Here is a 16,359-nt window from a genome sequence, read left to right as displayed (position 1 = left end):
TGTTCTGCTGCCCAGACCAGGGCTTTCCTCTCAACAGCAGCCTTTAGCAAGTGATATTTTTACACAATTAACGCATTTAACTTTTTTTTCCCTCCAGAGTTGGCATATTTTCTGAATAATAAAAAACGCAGACAGGTCCAATAATACTTCAATCACATTAATAAGGAAATCTTCATTTTTTATGCAGCTTTTTATATCCATCCAACCACCAATGGATAAATGACTCCAGGTAAAACTCACAATTTGATTCATTTAAGTCCTTTCTAAGAAGCATTACAGTTAAACATAAGCTAATTCCTATCTATCCAGAAACAGCAGGTAAAACTGCAAAGTTAATATGCAAAAGAAAACTTTAAAACCACAAATGACTTGCCAAATCTGCTTTGCAGTTTTATTTTAGACCACATTAATGCAGTATCTTACAGGTCAGTTGCCAAACTGAATTAGTCTACCATACATTCTCCAATCCACAATGTTTGTTCAAGGTTTTTATGCTGGAAGCTTCTGAATTTCTCCAAGTTCAAAACAACAGACATGCACAAGCAAAAGCAGTTATTGAAAAAATTCAAGGATGGAGGATGTTTCAAACAAACCTAGTCAACACATCTTTTTATTATTTTTTTTTTTGGCAGTCCCTCAAAAGCCTCTGTTTTCTAATCTCCCAGACATCAGAATTCAGAGAAATTAACTGTTAAGGAATGTTACCAGACCTTTTACATGAAAACACAGCCAAGTACAGGCAGCATGAGTAAATAGCTGATATAAAGAGCACCATCTACTGACAGGCAGCATTTTGACAGACCCAGACAGTTCTGCGAGACACTGCATGGGGCTTCCAGACAATCTAGCTTTTAAGATTCCACTTCAAAAGTGTGAAAAGTACCATGCACCTCCTTCTCTCCATCCCGATCTCTTCCATGCCGCCTAAGCTGTCCTGCTTGGGGCTGACGAGACAGCCCACTCACTCCATGACGCAGGTCCAGCAGTCAGGAACCCCCAGCTTCCCACTTCCCACCGAAGCTCCCTGCATGGAGACACTCACCCCTTGTACATAGTGGCTATACGACAATTTTACAATTATAAATGAATGTTTCATTACTGTCTGTTTATGAGGTCATGTTTCTAAAACCTCCACAGCCAACAAGGATTTTCCACCAAAGTGCAAACACTCGTGAACTGTACCCGGATGAGATGCAATCACCTCAGGATTACTGAAAGCTTCAAGGTTCACTTCATGAGATGAAACATCTATGGTCTAAGGGAAGACATTACATGGAGGTGGGGGTTTCTTCCTCACTTTTATCCTCCTGCTGTTTTATTTCTTTGAATACACAGATATAACCTTTCACTATTTTACTACAATTATTAGCAGATGCACAGAAGAAAAGGCTCTTTCCTGACAGACAAGAAAATATTACCAATAGCCCCAAATGGTTCTGATGTTATTCTCTTGGCTAGTATAATCAGAAATAACCTGCAGGAATGCTATTTAATATCTTGATCACTTATAAACCCAGGCATAACACACAGCAGGAATGCACTGAACTATTATGGCACATAGTTTGAAAGTACTTGCTAGCACTATCACAATTACTTACTCTGTAAAATTTGTGTTGCAACACAGTAAGAGCTAGATTATATATATATATATATATATGTTTGGAGAAATATACAGTAAATTACAGTAATTTTTCTAACAAGTCGGTCAAAAATTACTGGTCCTAAAGTCCTTCACTAACAAACATAATGGCCACTTGGGATAAATAATCTCAAAAGTGAAAGTAGAAAAAGTATTCACATATGGTTTTTGCTTTGCGTTGCTTTACTGACTAAAACATCAACAGCACTTCTAAAGCTCATCACTGATATTTTTATAATTCATGCAGATTCTAAAGGCCAATGAAAGTCAGTTTACTGGTTTTACACAATAATCCTTATCAATCTATTTAGAACAGGATTAAAATAGAAACAACCAATAATGAGAATTGCTAAGGGAGAAACTGTAGTCAAACTGTTAATACACACGACAGACTAGTACCCATGAATAAAACGATGAGAGGAACTTTACTACAGGTGGGAAAGTTTCAGGTTCTATCTTGTTTTACAGCCCTACTTGCTTGTGTCAGCACAGAAGTTTTATTCTTCTAGTGTATTTGCATCCAGGAGCAACTCCCTGGTTTTACATCTTCCTGAATTCTAAGGCTCTTTATAAATAGCATGGGATATTCAGTCTCATCCTAGAAATCATTCTTCCCTTGCACTGTATTTCCCTTTATGGATGGATCTCCATCATCCACCTACTATCCCTGCAGCCTACACCTTCCTTGGCTCCTTGGTTCCTTGAGCTCAACCATATATCCTATGCCACGAGATGGGTAATTTCACTGTTCCCCATTCTATTGATGATGTAATCACAGCACTGGGTACAGAAGCCGGATATATTTCCCTCAATAAAAAAACGTTTGCAATCTCCTGTTTCATGGTAAAATCACCCATTTTGCATCTCCTGCACTTTAGTACAAACAAAAGCATTTGGTAAAGCTGGTGAAATGGCATAAAAAAAAAAAAAAAAATCACAGAACATTAGGAGTTTGAAAGGATCTCGAAAAATCAGCTAGTCCACCCCCCTGCCAGAGCAGGATCACCTAGATTCACAAAAGAACGCATCCAGGCAGGTTTTGAATGTCTCCAGGGAAGGAGACTCCACAGCCTCTCATTAGTTATTAGTATTGCTTCTCTTTAGAGTAATATCTCATGTTCCCCTTCCTAATCCGATTCGGTCTCCTAGCTCTATTTTGTCTGCACTTCCACCGAGTTTCCTCTCAGCAGCAAAAGCAGCAAAGCAATACTCCTAACTACTGTCAGCATGGCAAAGTGATTAAAATAAGCCAAATTAACAAGGAAACACTGCCAAAGGGGACAGCTCTCACTGGTTGCTTTTGACCAACTAGTATAGAGTATTCTATCACTAATAAAAGCCAGGGTGAGGTAATTCAGGTGGATGATAAATTGATCAACTCACTGAAGTCAAAGTGAGCAGTTAATACGATGAGAGAATGCGGGGGTTGGGGACTGAAACGTGCTGCAGGAAGTACATCACTGAACAGGGTGCTCCATCACCAGTTCAGTTAGGGGACACATGCACTTTGTGCTCCCCCCTCCAACCTGGTAGAAGTCTTAGCAAGATCCTGAACATGGCTAGGTTTGTCAAAACCAAAAAACAATCAAACAAACAAAAACAAAAAAAGGGGAGAAGGGGTGAGAAGCTGGGGGAGAGGAACAGCCCACAAACCCAGAACAAAAACCTAACCATGGGAGAGGGTTATGGAGGAAGAAAGTGATGAACATGGAGAAGAGTTACATGGAATTTCATCCACAAAGACCCAATTTTATTTAACATCATTGTGCCGTGTATAGAGGAGCTAATTCAGTTTTCGCATTCAGTTTCATCTCTTCAGCTTATTTTGTGGTTTTAGAATCACTTGCAATTTGCATAAAATATTTTAGAGCATAACAATACACTCTGGTGAGGGTTTTTTCGTCACAAATGTCAGGCCTCCTCACGTAACCTAACTACATTCTACAGTATTCTTTTTGGAATCAAAAGCTAAGACAAATTCTTTCCAATCATTCTTCTTTTTGGCTTTTAGCAGCATTCTTGTGTCCTTCAGAACCTGGAAACCAGGGCGGGGGAGAAAAAGTCAACAGGAAAAATAAATGAAAAGAAAGGCCAGGTTGGACAGGGCCTGGTCTAGTGAGAGGTGTCCCTGCCCATGGCAGGGGGGTTGGGACTTGATGATCTTTAAGGTTCCTGCAAACCCAAACCTTTCTATGATTCTGTGATTGCTCTTCCACTGTTTTCCTCCCTGCAAAAGGGCCAACATGTACTAATGGACACAAACAACTAATTGAATTTAACCTGAATTTGAAAGTCTAATCAACGTGTGGAACACTTACCTGATCTAAGCATTTCACTTGGCACTGTTCATTATTTTTTCTCCCCTTCAAAAATACTGCTTAAAAATGAAACCCTTCCAACAGGGACTAAAGGAAAATGAAACAGCAGCTATGTAAAACAAAGCTGGTAATTACTCAGGAAAAAAACCCACAAAAAAAAAAAAAACAACCCTGAAATAGTCTGCTACCAGTTAGTATGGACAATTAACTACAGTTTGCAAGCCATAAAGAAGCCTTCCCTACAGAAAAAAAAAAAAAAAACAGCGACAGTTAAATAAGCATGAACCTTAACAAGCACTTCAGATTCTTCTTCTACAGTCAACAATAAGAATTTCAGGAAAGCTTAGTACATGGAATAATACTCAGTTTTCCTCATCAGCTTCAAAAATCATGGCCTAATGCTAAATGTTGACAATTAAGCTATTTATTCTTTAGGACAAAACTGATAAAAAGCAAAAATTCAGTCACCAAAAGAGAAGGAAGTTTGAGACAGTCTTCTATCCAAAGGAGAACATACCATTGTGAATGAAAAAGATTTTCTGGAGATAAAGGTTATTTAATCAGTAAGGATACTGATTATTTTAAAATACATCTCTAAACCTATACACAAGCTTTATTTAGATAAAATACTGCATTATCAGCATGGGTATGCTGAATTTCAGTCACATCTACCTTTTCATAATGAAAACACATTCACAAAATCCTTCGTAATCTGAAGTGTACGGCTAAGATTGAAAGCAATCAGCCTTGAATGGAAGATGAATTAATAGCAGTTCCGAAGCCATTAGATACAGAGTCTATTGTCATGCTTTTGTTTAAAGCAAGGAAAAAAAGGCCAAAATAAAGTAGGGGGTGTCTAGGTCAGCAAAGTCATGAGTAGTTGATGGATGCACTTACAGACATTAGAGAAAAAAGGAAAATAGGCAGAATATAATACCCACTCATGAGATTTTCTATGTTAAGAACAGGAAAAAAAAGGCCTCGAGATATGCAGTAACTCTACCTTGTTCAGAGCTGAAGGTTTCCTATTTTTAGATATGCATGTCAAGGACACATTTAACCCTAGAAACACAGCTTGATGCAGTATCACAGTACTCATTCCTTGTCATCAGTAAAGTTACAAATATTCATTCTACCAAGTACATCTTCTCAGAAGAGCCCCTTCTGGTAATAACTATGATCTCTGTGTGAGGAACTAGGAGATAAGGAACTACTGCAGCACATAGGACAGGCATGACTGCCTCCTGAAACCCTTGTTGAGCTTCTCCCAATACACACTCACAGCCAGGCAGGTGGGAAGCCCTACGCAGACTTGCTGGTTATTCAATCTGAATCAGGCATAGGCAGGCTCTAGTAGTGCTGCTCCACAGGGACCAGGACCAGCATCGCCCGTATCAGGCAACAGTTTGCAAAGCAATATTGAATACTAGGTCAGTTCAACTGCTCGTAACTAACTCTTTGACTCTAGAGAACTCTTTGCTCCCCGCAGCAGGGTAGATGAAGAGATGAGATACAGACTCAAGGGGTAACAGGATCGGTTTGGCAGATGACATGAGGACTGAACTGGTGGGCAGAAGATGGCTATGTGTTGGTCTGTGGTGCATCACAGGGCTGGCAGATCGAAAATTACAGCTGGTATACATAGAGAACAGGAAAACATCACAACTTTCCATGAAGAGGAGACAGTTCAAAACCTAAACTAAGTAAAAAGCCTAAAACCAGAAAATAATGTATTTTCTCTTATTAAACGATGGATTTTTTGAAGGAATTGGATTCACGTCCCCTAATTCCCTAATGAAAGGGAAGTTACTTGTGATGTGTGATGTCACTATGGCCAACAGCAGTTGTCTTTTTCCAAGTGCCAGAGGCCTCAGCTGCACAATAACACTGCTACCTCTCAAATTCAAAGAAACATACTGTCATACTGCTTCCTCCCACCCTCCGCTCACCCACTGCAAACCTACTATGCTTCTTTACATTTAAGAGCCTGCATACTTGGGTATCGTTCTTAGTTTTGAACTAACCCTGCAAATGCCTGGAGTGGTTAATGACAATATAAAAGCACCCCATCAACATCCCTAGAAGCACATAAGTCCTAGAAGTAGGATGCAGGCACTTAAAGCCATCCCCAGGCTGAATCGCTCTATCAAAGTTTCACTTAATGGCATCACAGCCAAGGAAACCCCATGCTACCTATAAATCAGTTGGTCAAAAAAATTAAAGAGGGAAAGGGAAGAATCATCCCTCGTTAAGCATGACATTCTCCTTACCTTCTTGCCTGCCCCACTGATAATACACAGCATCACAGAAAAGGTCTGCTTTAACATGTGGGAGTTGTTTCCCTGCTCCCTGCGGTGGCACATCAGCTACACAGTAATCTGCAGCTGACTGTGAAATAAAGATAAAACAGAAACACTTCTGACTGAAGTCCACATGCAAAAATAGCTAAAAAGAAGTAATATTTGCAAAATGTGAAGTGAAAGCATACTGAAAAGCCTCCTGTGTTTCAGAGGTCATTACTGACGGTATTTCTGCAGTGCCTGGAGGCCCCAAATGAGACAAGATATCCCTCAGAGCCAAACCCCATGTACACTGAGTTCCCATCCACCAAACAGTTCCAAAAGAAACCAGATGCATGGCACAGACAAAGCGCCAGTGAGGTCCTCACCACTACCCACCATGGAAACCAGCTGGAGAATCTGTCCCATGGGGAAGAGCGGGAACAGGCAGAAACCTGCTGCTGCATTTGTTATTCTTGGGCAGCCTGACCAAGCTAATGGATTCCAGTTTTTCAGGACACGCTGCAGAGCTTTTGGACAATCAGTCCAGTATGGATGTGCATGTAAAAGACAACATTTTGGTGGCAAATTTAGTCCAAATATCAGTTTTCTCCTGAAACGCTTTTAACTGGTCTTAATTATCATCATTCTTTTAAAGCTGGAAAAACTGAGCCACAGGCAAGAACTTCATGTCTAACAAAAAGCAACAGCTTCTGAAGTTCAAGACCAATTAAAAGAAAGGGGAAAATGAAACAATGACACAAACTGCAATTATTTATTTTAATCCCAAAGACAGGTTTTTTACAGATTACGCAGTATTGGCTTGCCAGAAAGTCATCTCGAACACAGCCATATACACAGCCGACAGACTGGTCTATCCTAAGTGTTCAAAGTACGATTTCTGAAGTAAAGGTCACTTCTGAAATACAGTTACCTAATGCAAGGCTTCATCTCCATCAGGTATTAATTACCATTTCCACCCCAAACACAGAGGCTGGTTAGCGGGTGAGGCAGAGGACAGAATTGAGCTTGAGATCCAAATACCTAAACCCGAGCGTCAGTGCAGTCCCCAAAGTGTAGACAGATTCTGTGGAGTGGTGCTCACTTCAGAGGGAGCCTGATCCCTCCCCACACCCTTCCCATCCTGCTGACTTGATCTCCACCAAACATATTAGGAGTTCAGACACCTATCTTACACACAGACACTTCATTAAGTTGCCTTCATCACCAAGCTCAATTCCACCCGTGGTGAATGAGGGGAAGACAGACTCCACTCTGCCCCAGGCCACCCTTTTCCAGCCTTTCCTAATGAAATCCCTTCCCTCCTTAGCACACCTCTGCGCTGAGTTTCCCTTGACAGGTTGATAACACAAGAAATGCCCTTCAGACATTATCAAGGCTATTACAGTCCCACACCCCTTTTGTGATTGTGACACATTTCACTCCCAGGGCTCAGCAATTATGTTATTCTTCAAAATGGAAAAGAAAAGAAGTTCCCACTTGTAGAGAGGAAGGTGGACTACAGCAACCGCTAATCGGTTTTCTCAGAAGTGTCCAGCAAACACATGTGGCAGATTAATGAAATTACTGTTGTAACTCAGGTGAGATGCACTATTTGCAGAACCTGCAGTGCCAGCAGTGGAGCATTAAACTGCTTTCCCATTTTAAATGCTAAATTGGTTCTGTAATACATTTTGTAATCCCTCTAATCACAATGCTATTATTTTCTTTACCGGGCTATTCTATACTTTTCCTTCCCTATCAAGGCAGCTCTGTCATTAAAATAGTGCTTTATTTTTGAAGCAATCTCTATGAAGCCCTTAAAGTAGCTTCAAAGCAAAAGCAGAGGGCTTGGATGGCTTTGTGGAGCAGCTTCACACGAGGCAAGCAGCAGAACTGGCACTGTAAGTACATTATGCATCCACACGCTGTATGGAATTGCTTTTTCCTCTAAAAGCTGCTCCATCTTTTTATCTACATTTCTTTTTTCCCCAAAGAGAATAAGTTCTTTTAAATAATGTGTCTGTGTCTACATGTGTCTACAGTATTACACATTCCACTTATTTCTGGAGTAGTACCACAGCTTTTTTACTGCTTATGTTTGCTAATACGTATTGCAATTGCTGCTCCTTTTCACACCAGCGTGATGGGGAAGAACACAAATCTCACATTGATAGCTTTCACAGGACAACAGGAGCCAGATCAGACTACATTTCCCTCCTTATGCTCCCTCAGCTGCCTCTTTGTAGCCATCTGCTCTCGCCTGCCCCATACGGGGCTGCATTTGCTCCCAGCAGTGGAAGCCACCCTTTGCTGCGTGTTTGCGCAGCCCCTGGCACACTGCAGGGTCACAGCCTGCACGGCTTCCCAGGGGCCAGCACCTTGCTGCCCTTCACACGCAGGCACTGCATGCAGGCAGGCACTGAAATTCATAACAGATCCCTTTAAATAGTTTGGAAGGTCAATCAATAGTGGTCTTTGTGAGTAAGCTTCATCTGTCCTACGTAGCCCATCTAAAGAGCTAATTTGCTTTCCTGTGGGGAGAAAGAAGAGAAGCGGTAGGAAAATAATCCCACCCCGTGATGGGGCTGAAGGAGATGGAAATAAGTAACTGTCCTTTGCAGTTGCCCTTCTTTTCCTCTCCCTGTCCCAAGGCAGAGCACAACAAACTCACTTGTGCAAGATCTCCTGCTCATACATGGTTGCTGTCAGGGCAGATGATATTTCAGAATCCCCAGGCACGCAGTCAGGGCAAACAGGATGAACTGGAGAAGCCAGATCTTTTATGCTGAATGTTGGATCCTCACTGCAAAAATGCGGGCCTTCATATTGGCCCATTTGTAACAAGAACAGATGATACAACGATGGGGAAAAACATGCTACAGCAAGAAAACACTTGGATTCGGAATCAGGTATTTGTCCTCTTATGACAGGCTGCCTTACAGGACCCAAGGAGAGAGAGATGTCTCTTGTTTTCCTGTGGCTCATGAGAATACAAATCCTGAACCAAGGAGCTGCGCTACAGGTAGGGTCACTCTCACACTTCATTCACACTAGTAAAAACACAGAGTCATAAACAAAACATCAGTCTCAGCTCCTCGAAATGTACAGGGTGACCCTCTTTCCCTGCTCAGGACAGAAGGTTTGTCTCCTGCATGGTTCTGAAACTTTAGACTCCAACCCAAGGTGACAGGTTGAGAGAAAAGGAGATACATACTCATCAAACATTTCATCCCCCAATTTAGACACATGGAAGCCAGACAACATGTGTACTTCTAACTATGCAACACACAAAAGAAAAGGTCTATTGAAAACAAAGACAGAAGCGAGCACACTAATTATTATTGTGTTCTACTGATAATCTCAGAAGACTGAGACATCAGAAAGGCACATTGCCCTGAAGCATAATTATTTCAGCTGATATGAACATTTACCAATCTGAGACATACTCTACAGTCAAACTCTGTACTAATTTTTGCTAGTCATAAAAAAGAGCCAATGCACTAAGAGGTGTTTTGTCACTATGGCAGCCAAAGGGTGGAGAGAGAAAAAAAAGAATATAAACAAAGAGAATTTAAAAAATAAAATCACACACCTTGTGTATTGGCTTTCATTGTGGTGATCTGACTGTAGTTAGTAGTTAACAGATGTCAACTACTTCTCCACAAAAATCAACAAAGAAAAGCAAATTTCCTGTCAGTAAAGCAACATTTCATCCCCCAGGGCCCTCACCTCCACAGGGAAACATGTAGAGATCTGCAACTCCAGCACCCTCCCACCCTGATGCACAATTTTAAAGCAAAACCTGGAGGAGGAGGGGAACAGCCCAACTGGAGTTATGCTCAACCTTTCCTTCAACAGGCGAAACAGTTGTTGACTTCAGGCAGCCAGTGTGGGCCCTTGCTCAGATATTCTGTAACCACCAGAACTTTCACAGGAGGGGGACAATTAGAAGGCAAAGCAAAATGGTAAAACCTCATTGCTTCATGGCCTGAGTGGCCATTGGTGTTTCTCAACAATCTGCAAAAAACCCAACCAACAAAAAACAAACCCAAACAACAAATCAACCATGGTGATGTGATGGTCGGAGCATACCTAGCAGCTATAGTGATTAATGTGCAAGTTCCATCATTGCCAAGACCACTGCTTGGACAACACTGTCATTCTCATGAGGCCTCAGTTCAAGTACTGTGTCCAGTTTTGGGCCCCTCAGTGCAGGAAGGATGTTGAAATGCTGGAGCACATCCAGAAGAGAGCAATGAATCTGGTGTAGGTCTGGAGCACAAGTCCTATGAGGAATGGCTGAGGGTGCTGGAGCTTTTTAGTCTTGCAAAAAGGAGGCTGAGAGGAGACCTTATCGCTCTCTACAGCTACCTGCAAGGAGGGTGCAGAGATGTTGGGATCCATCTCTTCTCTCGGGTTACAAGCGACAGGATGAGAGGAAATGGCTTAAATTTGCACCAGGGGAGATTTAGGTTTGATATCAGGAAGAATATCTTTACTGAAAGGGTTGTCAGGCATTGGAATAGGCTGCCCAGGAAAGTGGTGGAGTCAACATCCCTGGAGGTATTAAAAGGCGTGTAGGTCCTTAAGGACATGATTTAGAGGTGGACTAGTCAGGGTTACGCTGTGGTTGGACTCGATGATCTTAAAGATCTCTTCCAACCCAGGTGATCCTATGATTCTGTGATTTTACAAGCTTGACCAGAAAGGATAAATGCCTTGAAGCAGAAACCACTGATTAAAAACCTGGAGAGCTCTTCTCAAAAATTACTTTTTCTATTCTCTTGTTAGAGAGTAGTACCAGGACATTTATTTTTAATATAAGCACTTTTTATATATCTAAGAATGCTATAACACCCTTATAACTTGGAAGCCTCACTCCTGTGTGTGTGTGCATTTGATCACACACGACACATACACCAAATACTTGCCAAGCAGAGCAGAACTCCTCAGGAAGCCAGAGGAGTCGTTTCCACCCCAGTCTGTCCTGAGCTGGGCCCAGTAAGCAGAGACAAACTCTCATCCTCTTGTTACTGAGTTCAGCCAGCCCTTCAGTGGTGTTTGTCATTGTTTGGAAAAAAAAAAAAAAGCAAGGTTGATTTTTGCTTTAAGAAAGCAAAAACAACTGAAAGAATTAATGAGCCACCCTGCAACAAAAAGTATAGTCTACTCGTGTCTATATAGCACTTAACAGAAGGCAAGATAAAAAAGCTTCTCACTTCTTTTACCAGTTTCTTTTCATAGTTTTCATGAACATTTTAAAGGACTGTTAATTTGTCTCCAAGTCACATAAAAAAACCCCAACCTGCCATTGCTAGCATAACATAAAAAGTCTAACTGCAGCGGTTGTCATTAAAAAGACTTTATTATTTGCTACGGCTGCTACCACATAATGAGACAAAGTGTGTCACCAGATATGCACACCTTAGGAACGAAAACTCCCTGAATAAATAATCTTCTTCTAATAAATGACAGACAAGATTTGGGTCTCATGCTCAAAACGAACAGGGTTTTAGGAGTGCAACATGCAGGAAGCCTTGATGAAAGTTACTAATTCTGTAAGAGATGATTTTCTGAATCTTGTTTGAAAAATCACCTTCTGCAGAAGCCCACACTCAGACAAGTTCAGGACTGAAAAAGTATAGTAAAACTTTTAACTCTTTTTTAACAATAATCTAGTCTCTTAACTCCCAATGTCCTGACTGACTGTGTTTCTCTAGAGATAACCACATCATTAAAATCACACAGACTGAACATAAAAGCCAAAAGTAGCATTTTAATGAAAAAAGAATTCCAGAAAACACAGACAATAGAATTTAGATGCAGAAGGTGTTAAAAAAATAATCTATATTTTAAAATGTGTGTTCAAAACCATCCTTGCTTTCTCCAACGAAGTTTTCTGCTGTCTACATGTTCACTCAGCTGCCTGCATTTGTTATACATCATGAATACTGAAAAATCAATTACTGATCATATACATTGATATACATTAATGTATACATTGATATATATAAATACACACTTTAAAAAAGGCATAGAAGTAAAAAAAGGTAAGTGTTTTTATACTGCATATAATTTCTTTCACTTGCATTAGATCACAGTCTCTGCATTACCAGAGCCTCACCAGATTATGCACATCACTTCAGACATGAGTAGTCTTATCTTTTCTGGAGTCGCTCACTTTTTTAACAAGGTGGTTCCTCTGGGAACCAGCTGAGGGAGACTGAGATCATTCTTCCATTTTCTGTTAAACTCCTACCACAGTCAGCATAATTAGATTCCAGACTCATCAGGAACTTCTACATGAGTGATCCTTCTCTCACACCACTCTTTCTGCTGTGTCCCAAATACAGAAACAAACCCTTGTACTCTGCTGTTTACAACAGCTGCATAAAAAGCAAATTTAAATCTATCTGTAGCCCACGAGCTACTTCAGCTCTGCAAGTCCGTAGCTGAGGACAGAAACAGGGCACGCTTCATTAGAAAGGAGATTTTGACTGTTTCTTTGGACAGCAAAACCTTAAAGGGTTGAAATTGGTCATAATGAAGACAAATTAGAAAGCTGAAAGCAGCGGAGATGGCCTAGAAGGCATCTTAAATTGCATGCAATACATTGCGTTGCTTTGTGCAATAGAAGTCTCACTCCTGTGGGTATGAGATGTGTGTTAATATTGTTGGAATACATCAGGCTGCAAAGAAACCTTTTTAAAAACAACTGAGCAACCAGGAAATATAAAACAAATGGATCTGCCCATGATGGTTTATTCACAATACTTTCTTGTAATCCTGATCATCTTTCAACTGCATGGATATGATTGCAGGGATGCAGTTTCATAATGATGACTTAATTCAACTCTTAAAGTCACAGAAGTTACAAACCCAACTCTATATTCATATTTTAAAGGATAAAGCAACACTACTTTTAAATTTAAGGCAGAGCAAGCCAGAAAAGACAGGCCACCTCCGGCTATAACGTAGGAATCCAGATGAAAAACCTCACTAAGCTAATATAACACATAAAACCCGAAGTTACCAACAAGGCAGCAATAGAGTCAGAAGAACAGTCACACTTCATTAGCTTGATATTGCTATTCCAAGCTTACTCCATAAACTGGTAGTTTGCTTCTTTTAAATCTGAAGCATGCCCAACTTTCTGAGTACAGCTACTGCAGTCAGATGTAGGAAACCAGTAATTGATCTTACTAGCTTGAGAGCACCACACTTCCCCTCTTGCCCAGCTATCTCTAGCAGGGACAGCCTTGGAAAGTTGAATACAAGTACACCTCAGACAGCGGCATCACTGGTATGTTTCATCCTGATTTTCCACTAGGTTGAGTCTTTTCAGAGCAAAGATAAGCTTCATCTGCCTGTGTTCCACATCAACCACACATAAGCCCGTTCTTAGTTGTGTCATTTAGCTTTTTCACATCCAAGCCTGTTGTATGTGAACTCCTCTGAGTTTAATGTACCTCCTTAGTTTACAATCCAGAGCACGTTTTCATCTGGTGATGCTAAAACACAGGTAGGGTTAGCTTACCTTACTCTGCAAAAAAGCTGGGTGAATACATTATTAGCTGAGATTTGTCTCAAACCCCATCCTGTTGGTGACAAGCAGAGTTCCTCAGCGGTCCACACTGGGACCGGTGCTGTTTAACAGTGGGATTGAGTGGACCCTCAGCTCGTTTGGTGATGACACCAAGCTGGACAGTGAGGTTAAGGTGACAGAGGGACAGGATGCTATCCAGAGGGACCTGGACAAATGGGAGAAGTGGGCCCAGGTGAACCTCATGAGGTTAGACAAAGCCAAGAGCAGGGTCCTGCCCCTGAGTCGCAACAAGCCCTGTTACCCATACAGGTTAGGAGACGATGTGCTTGAAAGCAGCCTTGAAGAAAAGGACTTAGGAATACTCATGGGTGAGAAGCTGGACATGAGCCACCAATGGGCATCTGCAACCCAGAAGGCCATTGCATCCTGGGCTGCATCAAAAGAAGTGTGGGCAGCAGAGAGAGAGAGGTGATTCTGCCCCTCTGCTTTGCTCTGGTGAGACCTCACCTGGAGTGCTGTGTCCAGCTTTGGAGACCTCAACAAAAGAAGGACATGGACCTGTTGGAGCGTGTCCAGAGGAGGCCACAAAAATGATCAAAGTGCTGGAGCACCTCTCCTATGAAGACAGGTTGAGAGAGTTGGGCTTCTTCAGCTTGGAGAAGAGAAGGCTCCAGAGGAACCTTATAGCAGCCTTCCAGCACCTGAAAGATGCCTATAGGAAAGCTGGGGAAGAACTGTTCACGAGGGCATGGAGCAGTTGGACAAGGGGTAATGGTTTTAGCCTCAAAAAGGGGAGATTTAGGTTGGATATTAGGAAAATATTCTTCAGTATGAGGGTGGTAGATTACTGGAACAGGTTGTCCATAGACATAGTGGAAGCTCCATCCCTGGAGATATACAAGTTCAGGCTTGATGGGCCTCTGAGTGACCTGTTCTAGTGAAGCTGTCCCTGCTTACTGCAAGGGGGTTGGACTAGATGACCTTTAAAGGTCTCTTCCAAACTAACACATTCTATAATTCAAAATTTGGTGGTCTAGTGTCATGGTTTCATCTGGGATAGAGTTATTTTTGTTCCTAGCAGCTGCTATAGTGCTGTGCTTGGTAATTAGGATGAGACTCATGTTGCTACTGTTGATAACACACTGATGTTTTTGTCGTTGCTAGGCAAATGTTTACACCAAGTCAAGGAGTTTTTAGCTTCTCACCCTGCCCTGCCAGCAAGGAGGCAGGGTGTACACACAGCCAGGACAGCTGACTCCAGCTGGCCAAAGGGATACTCCATACCATGTCATGCTCAGTATATAACTTTACGGAAGCTGGCTGGACATTTGGACTGTGGCTCAAGAACTAACTGGGCTTCAGGGGCCTGTGGGTGGTGGACAATTGTACTGTGCAGCATTTGTTTTATATATTCTTTTAGCAGAATTGTGGTTATTATTCTGTCCTGTTAAATTGCTTTTACCTCAAGCCCTAAGTTTTACCTTTTTTTCCCCTGATTCTCTCCTCCACCTCACTGGGTGTCGGGGGGGAGCAAGTGAGGGGTCTTGTTGTTTTAGCTGCCTGCCAGATTAAACCACAGCATCTTATTGCCAAATATGTGATTCATAACAATAAATGCAAACCTGTTCTCCACAGGTTCAAGAGAAATCAACAACGTCCTTGATAATTGGCCACAAAACAGACTGGATGGAGCAGTGATTTTGATCAATGTCAACCTGTACTGGATCTACTACAGTGACAGAATGAAGTGGATTTAATCTGTACTCTTTCAAAACTAGGTACTTTAGATAAAAATCATAATGGGGAATTCAAAGCAAGCCTTTAATGTCAAGGCTACTACTCAAAACATTTAATTCTATTTTATTCTATAAGTGAAATAAGTGACGATTACACATATTACTTGTTAGATTTATTATACTGATGACAGTTGGAAATACTATTATTTGTTCAGTCTTAGAATTAATTGTTACTGCCTTTTATTGACCTTTACAAAAAAGACACTCATTTTATTTGCTCTGTTAACTCCCAAAGTGTCAGATTCAGTAAAAACTCAATTTTCCGCTCTGCAGAAATCACCCCCAAAACTCTGTCTTTAGGCCTTCAAAAATCAAAAAGATGATTCTATTTTAATTATCTTCATGTAGAGAAAAATAATTCAATGTCCAAGACATGTGTGGGCTAAAACTCCACATCAATACCTTGCTCACCCACTTCCTCAGACTGTTACTTTTGCACCTTTCCATGTCTGTAACAGCATGATAAATGTTTGTCTTTAAAGCAGTGAAGCCTCAAAAACATCACTGAATCAGTAGTAGCCAGGACTTAAAAGAAACCTGGATTCTTTAAGACTAACCAAAATAACTAAGAACCCAGTCCTACCTACCTTAGAGATTTCTGGCTCCACTTGTCGCTTGGGTGTCTCTTTTGAGTCAGGCCCTTTTGGAGTATTAGTGTTCTTAACAGAGGGCGATTCAACTCCTTCACCTTCAAGCTGCAGATTAATGCCTTCTGTGGGGACAGGGTGATCAATACCATTTGGATTCAGATTGCAATGGATAGCTGGGAAAAAATATG

The 16,359-nt window shown here is 41.3% G+C and overlaps 1 protein-coding gene across 1 annotated transcript in view; it reads right to left on the bottom strand.

Annotated features, from left to right (window-relative positions):
- SAMD12 (sterile alpha motif domain containing 12) overlaps positions 1-16,359 on the bottom strand; it is a 171,902-nt gene that overhangs the window by 138,265 nt on the left and 17,278 nt on the right. Inside the window, exon 3 of the mRNA XM_084280399.1 lies at positions 16,169-16,344. Coding sequence (XP_084136525.1) covers positions 16,169-16,344 — 176 coding nt within the window. The remainder of the gene's footprint in view (positions 1-16,168; positions 16,345-16,359) is intronic.

The sequence above is a fragment of the Gallinula chloropus genome (assembly GCF_964237585.1).
Source record: "Gallinula chloropus genome assembly, chromosome: 2".
In the NCBI taxonomy this organism is placed as follows: domain Eukaryota; kingdom Metazoa; phylum Chordata; class Aves; order Gruiformes; family Rallidae; genus Gallinula; species Gallinula chloropus.
This window is presented reverse-complemented; position numbering and strand designations above follow the sequence as displayed.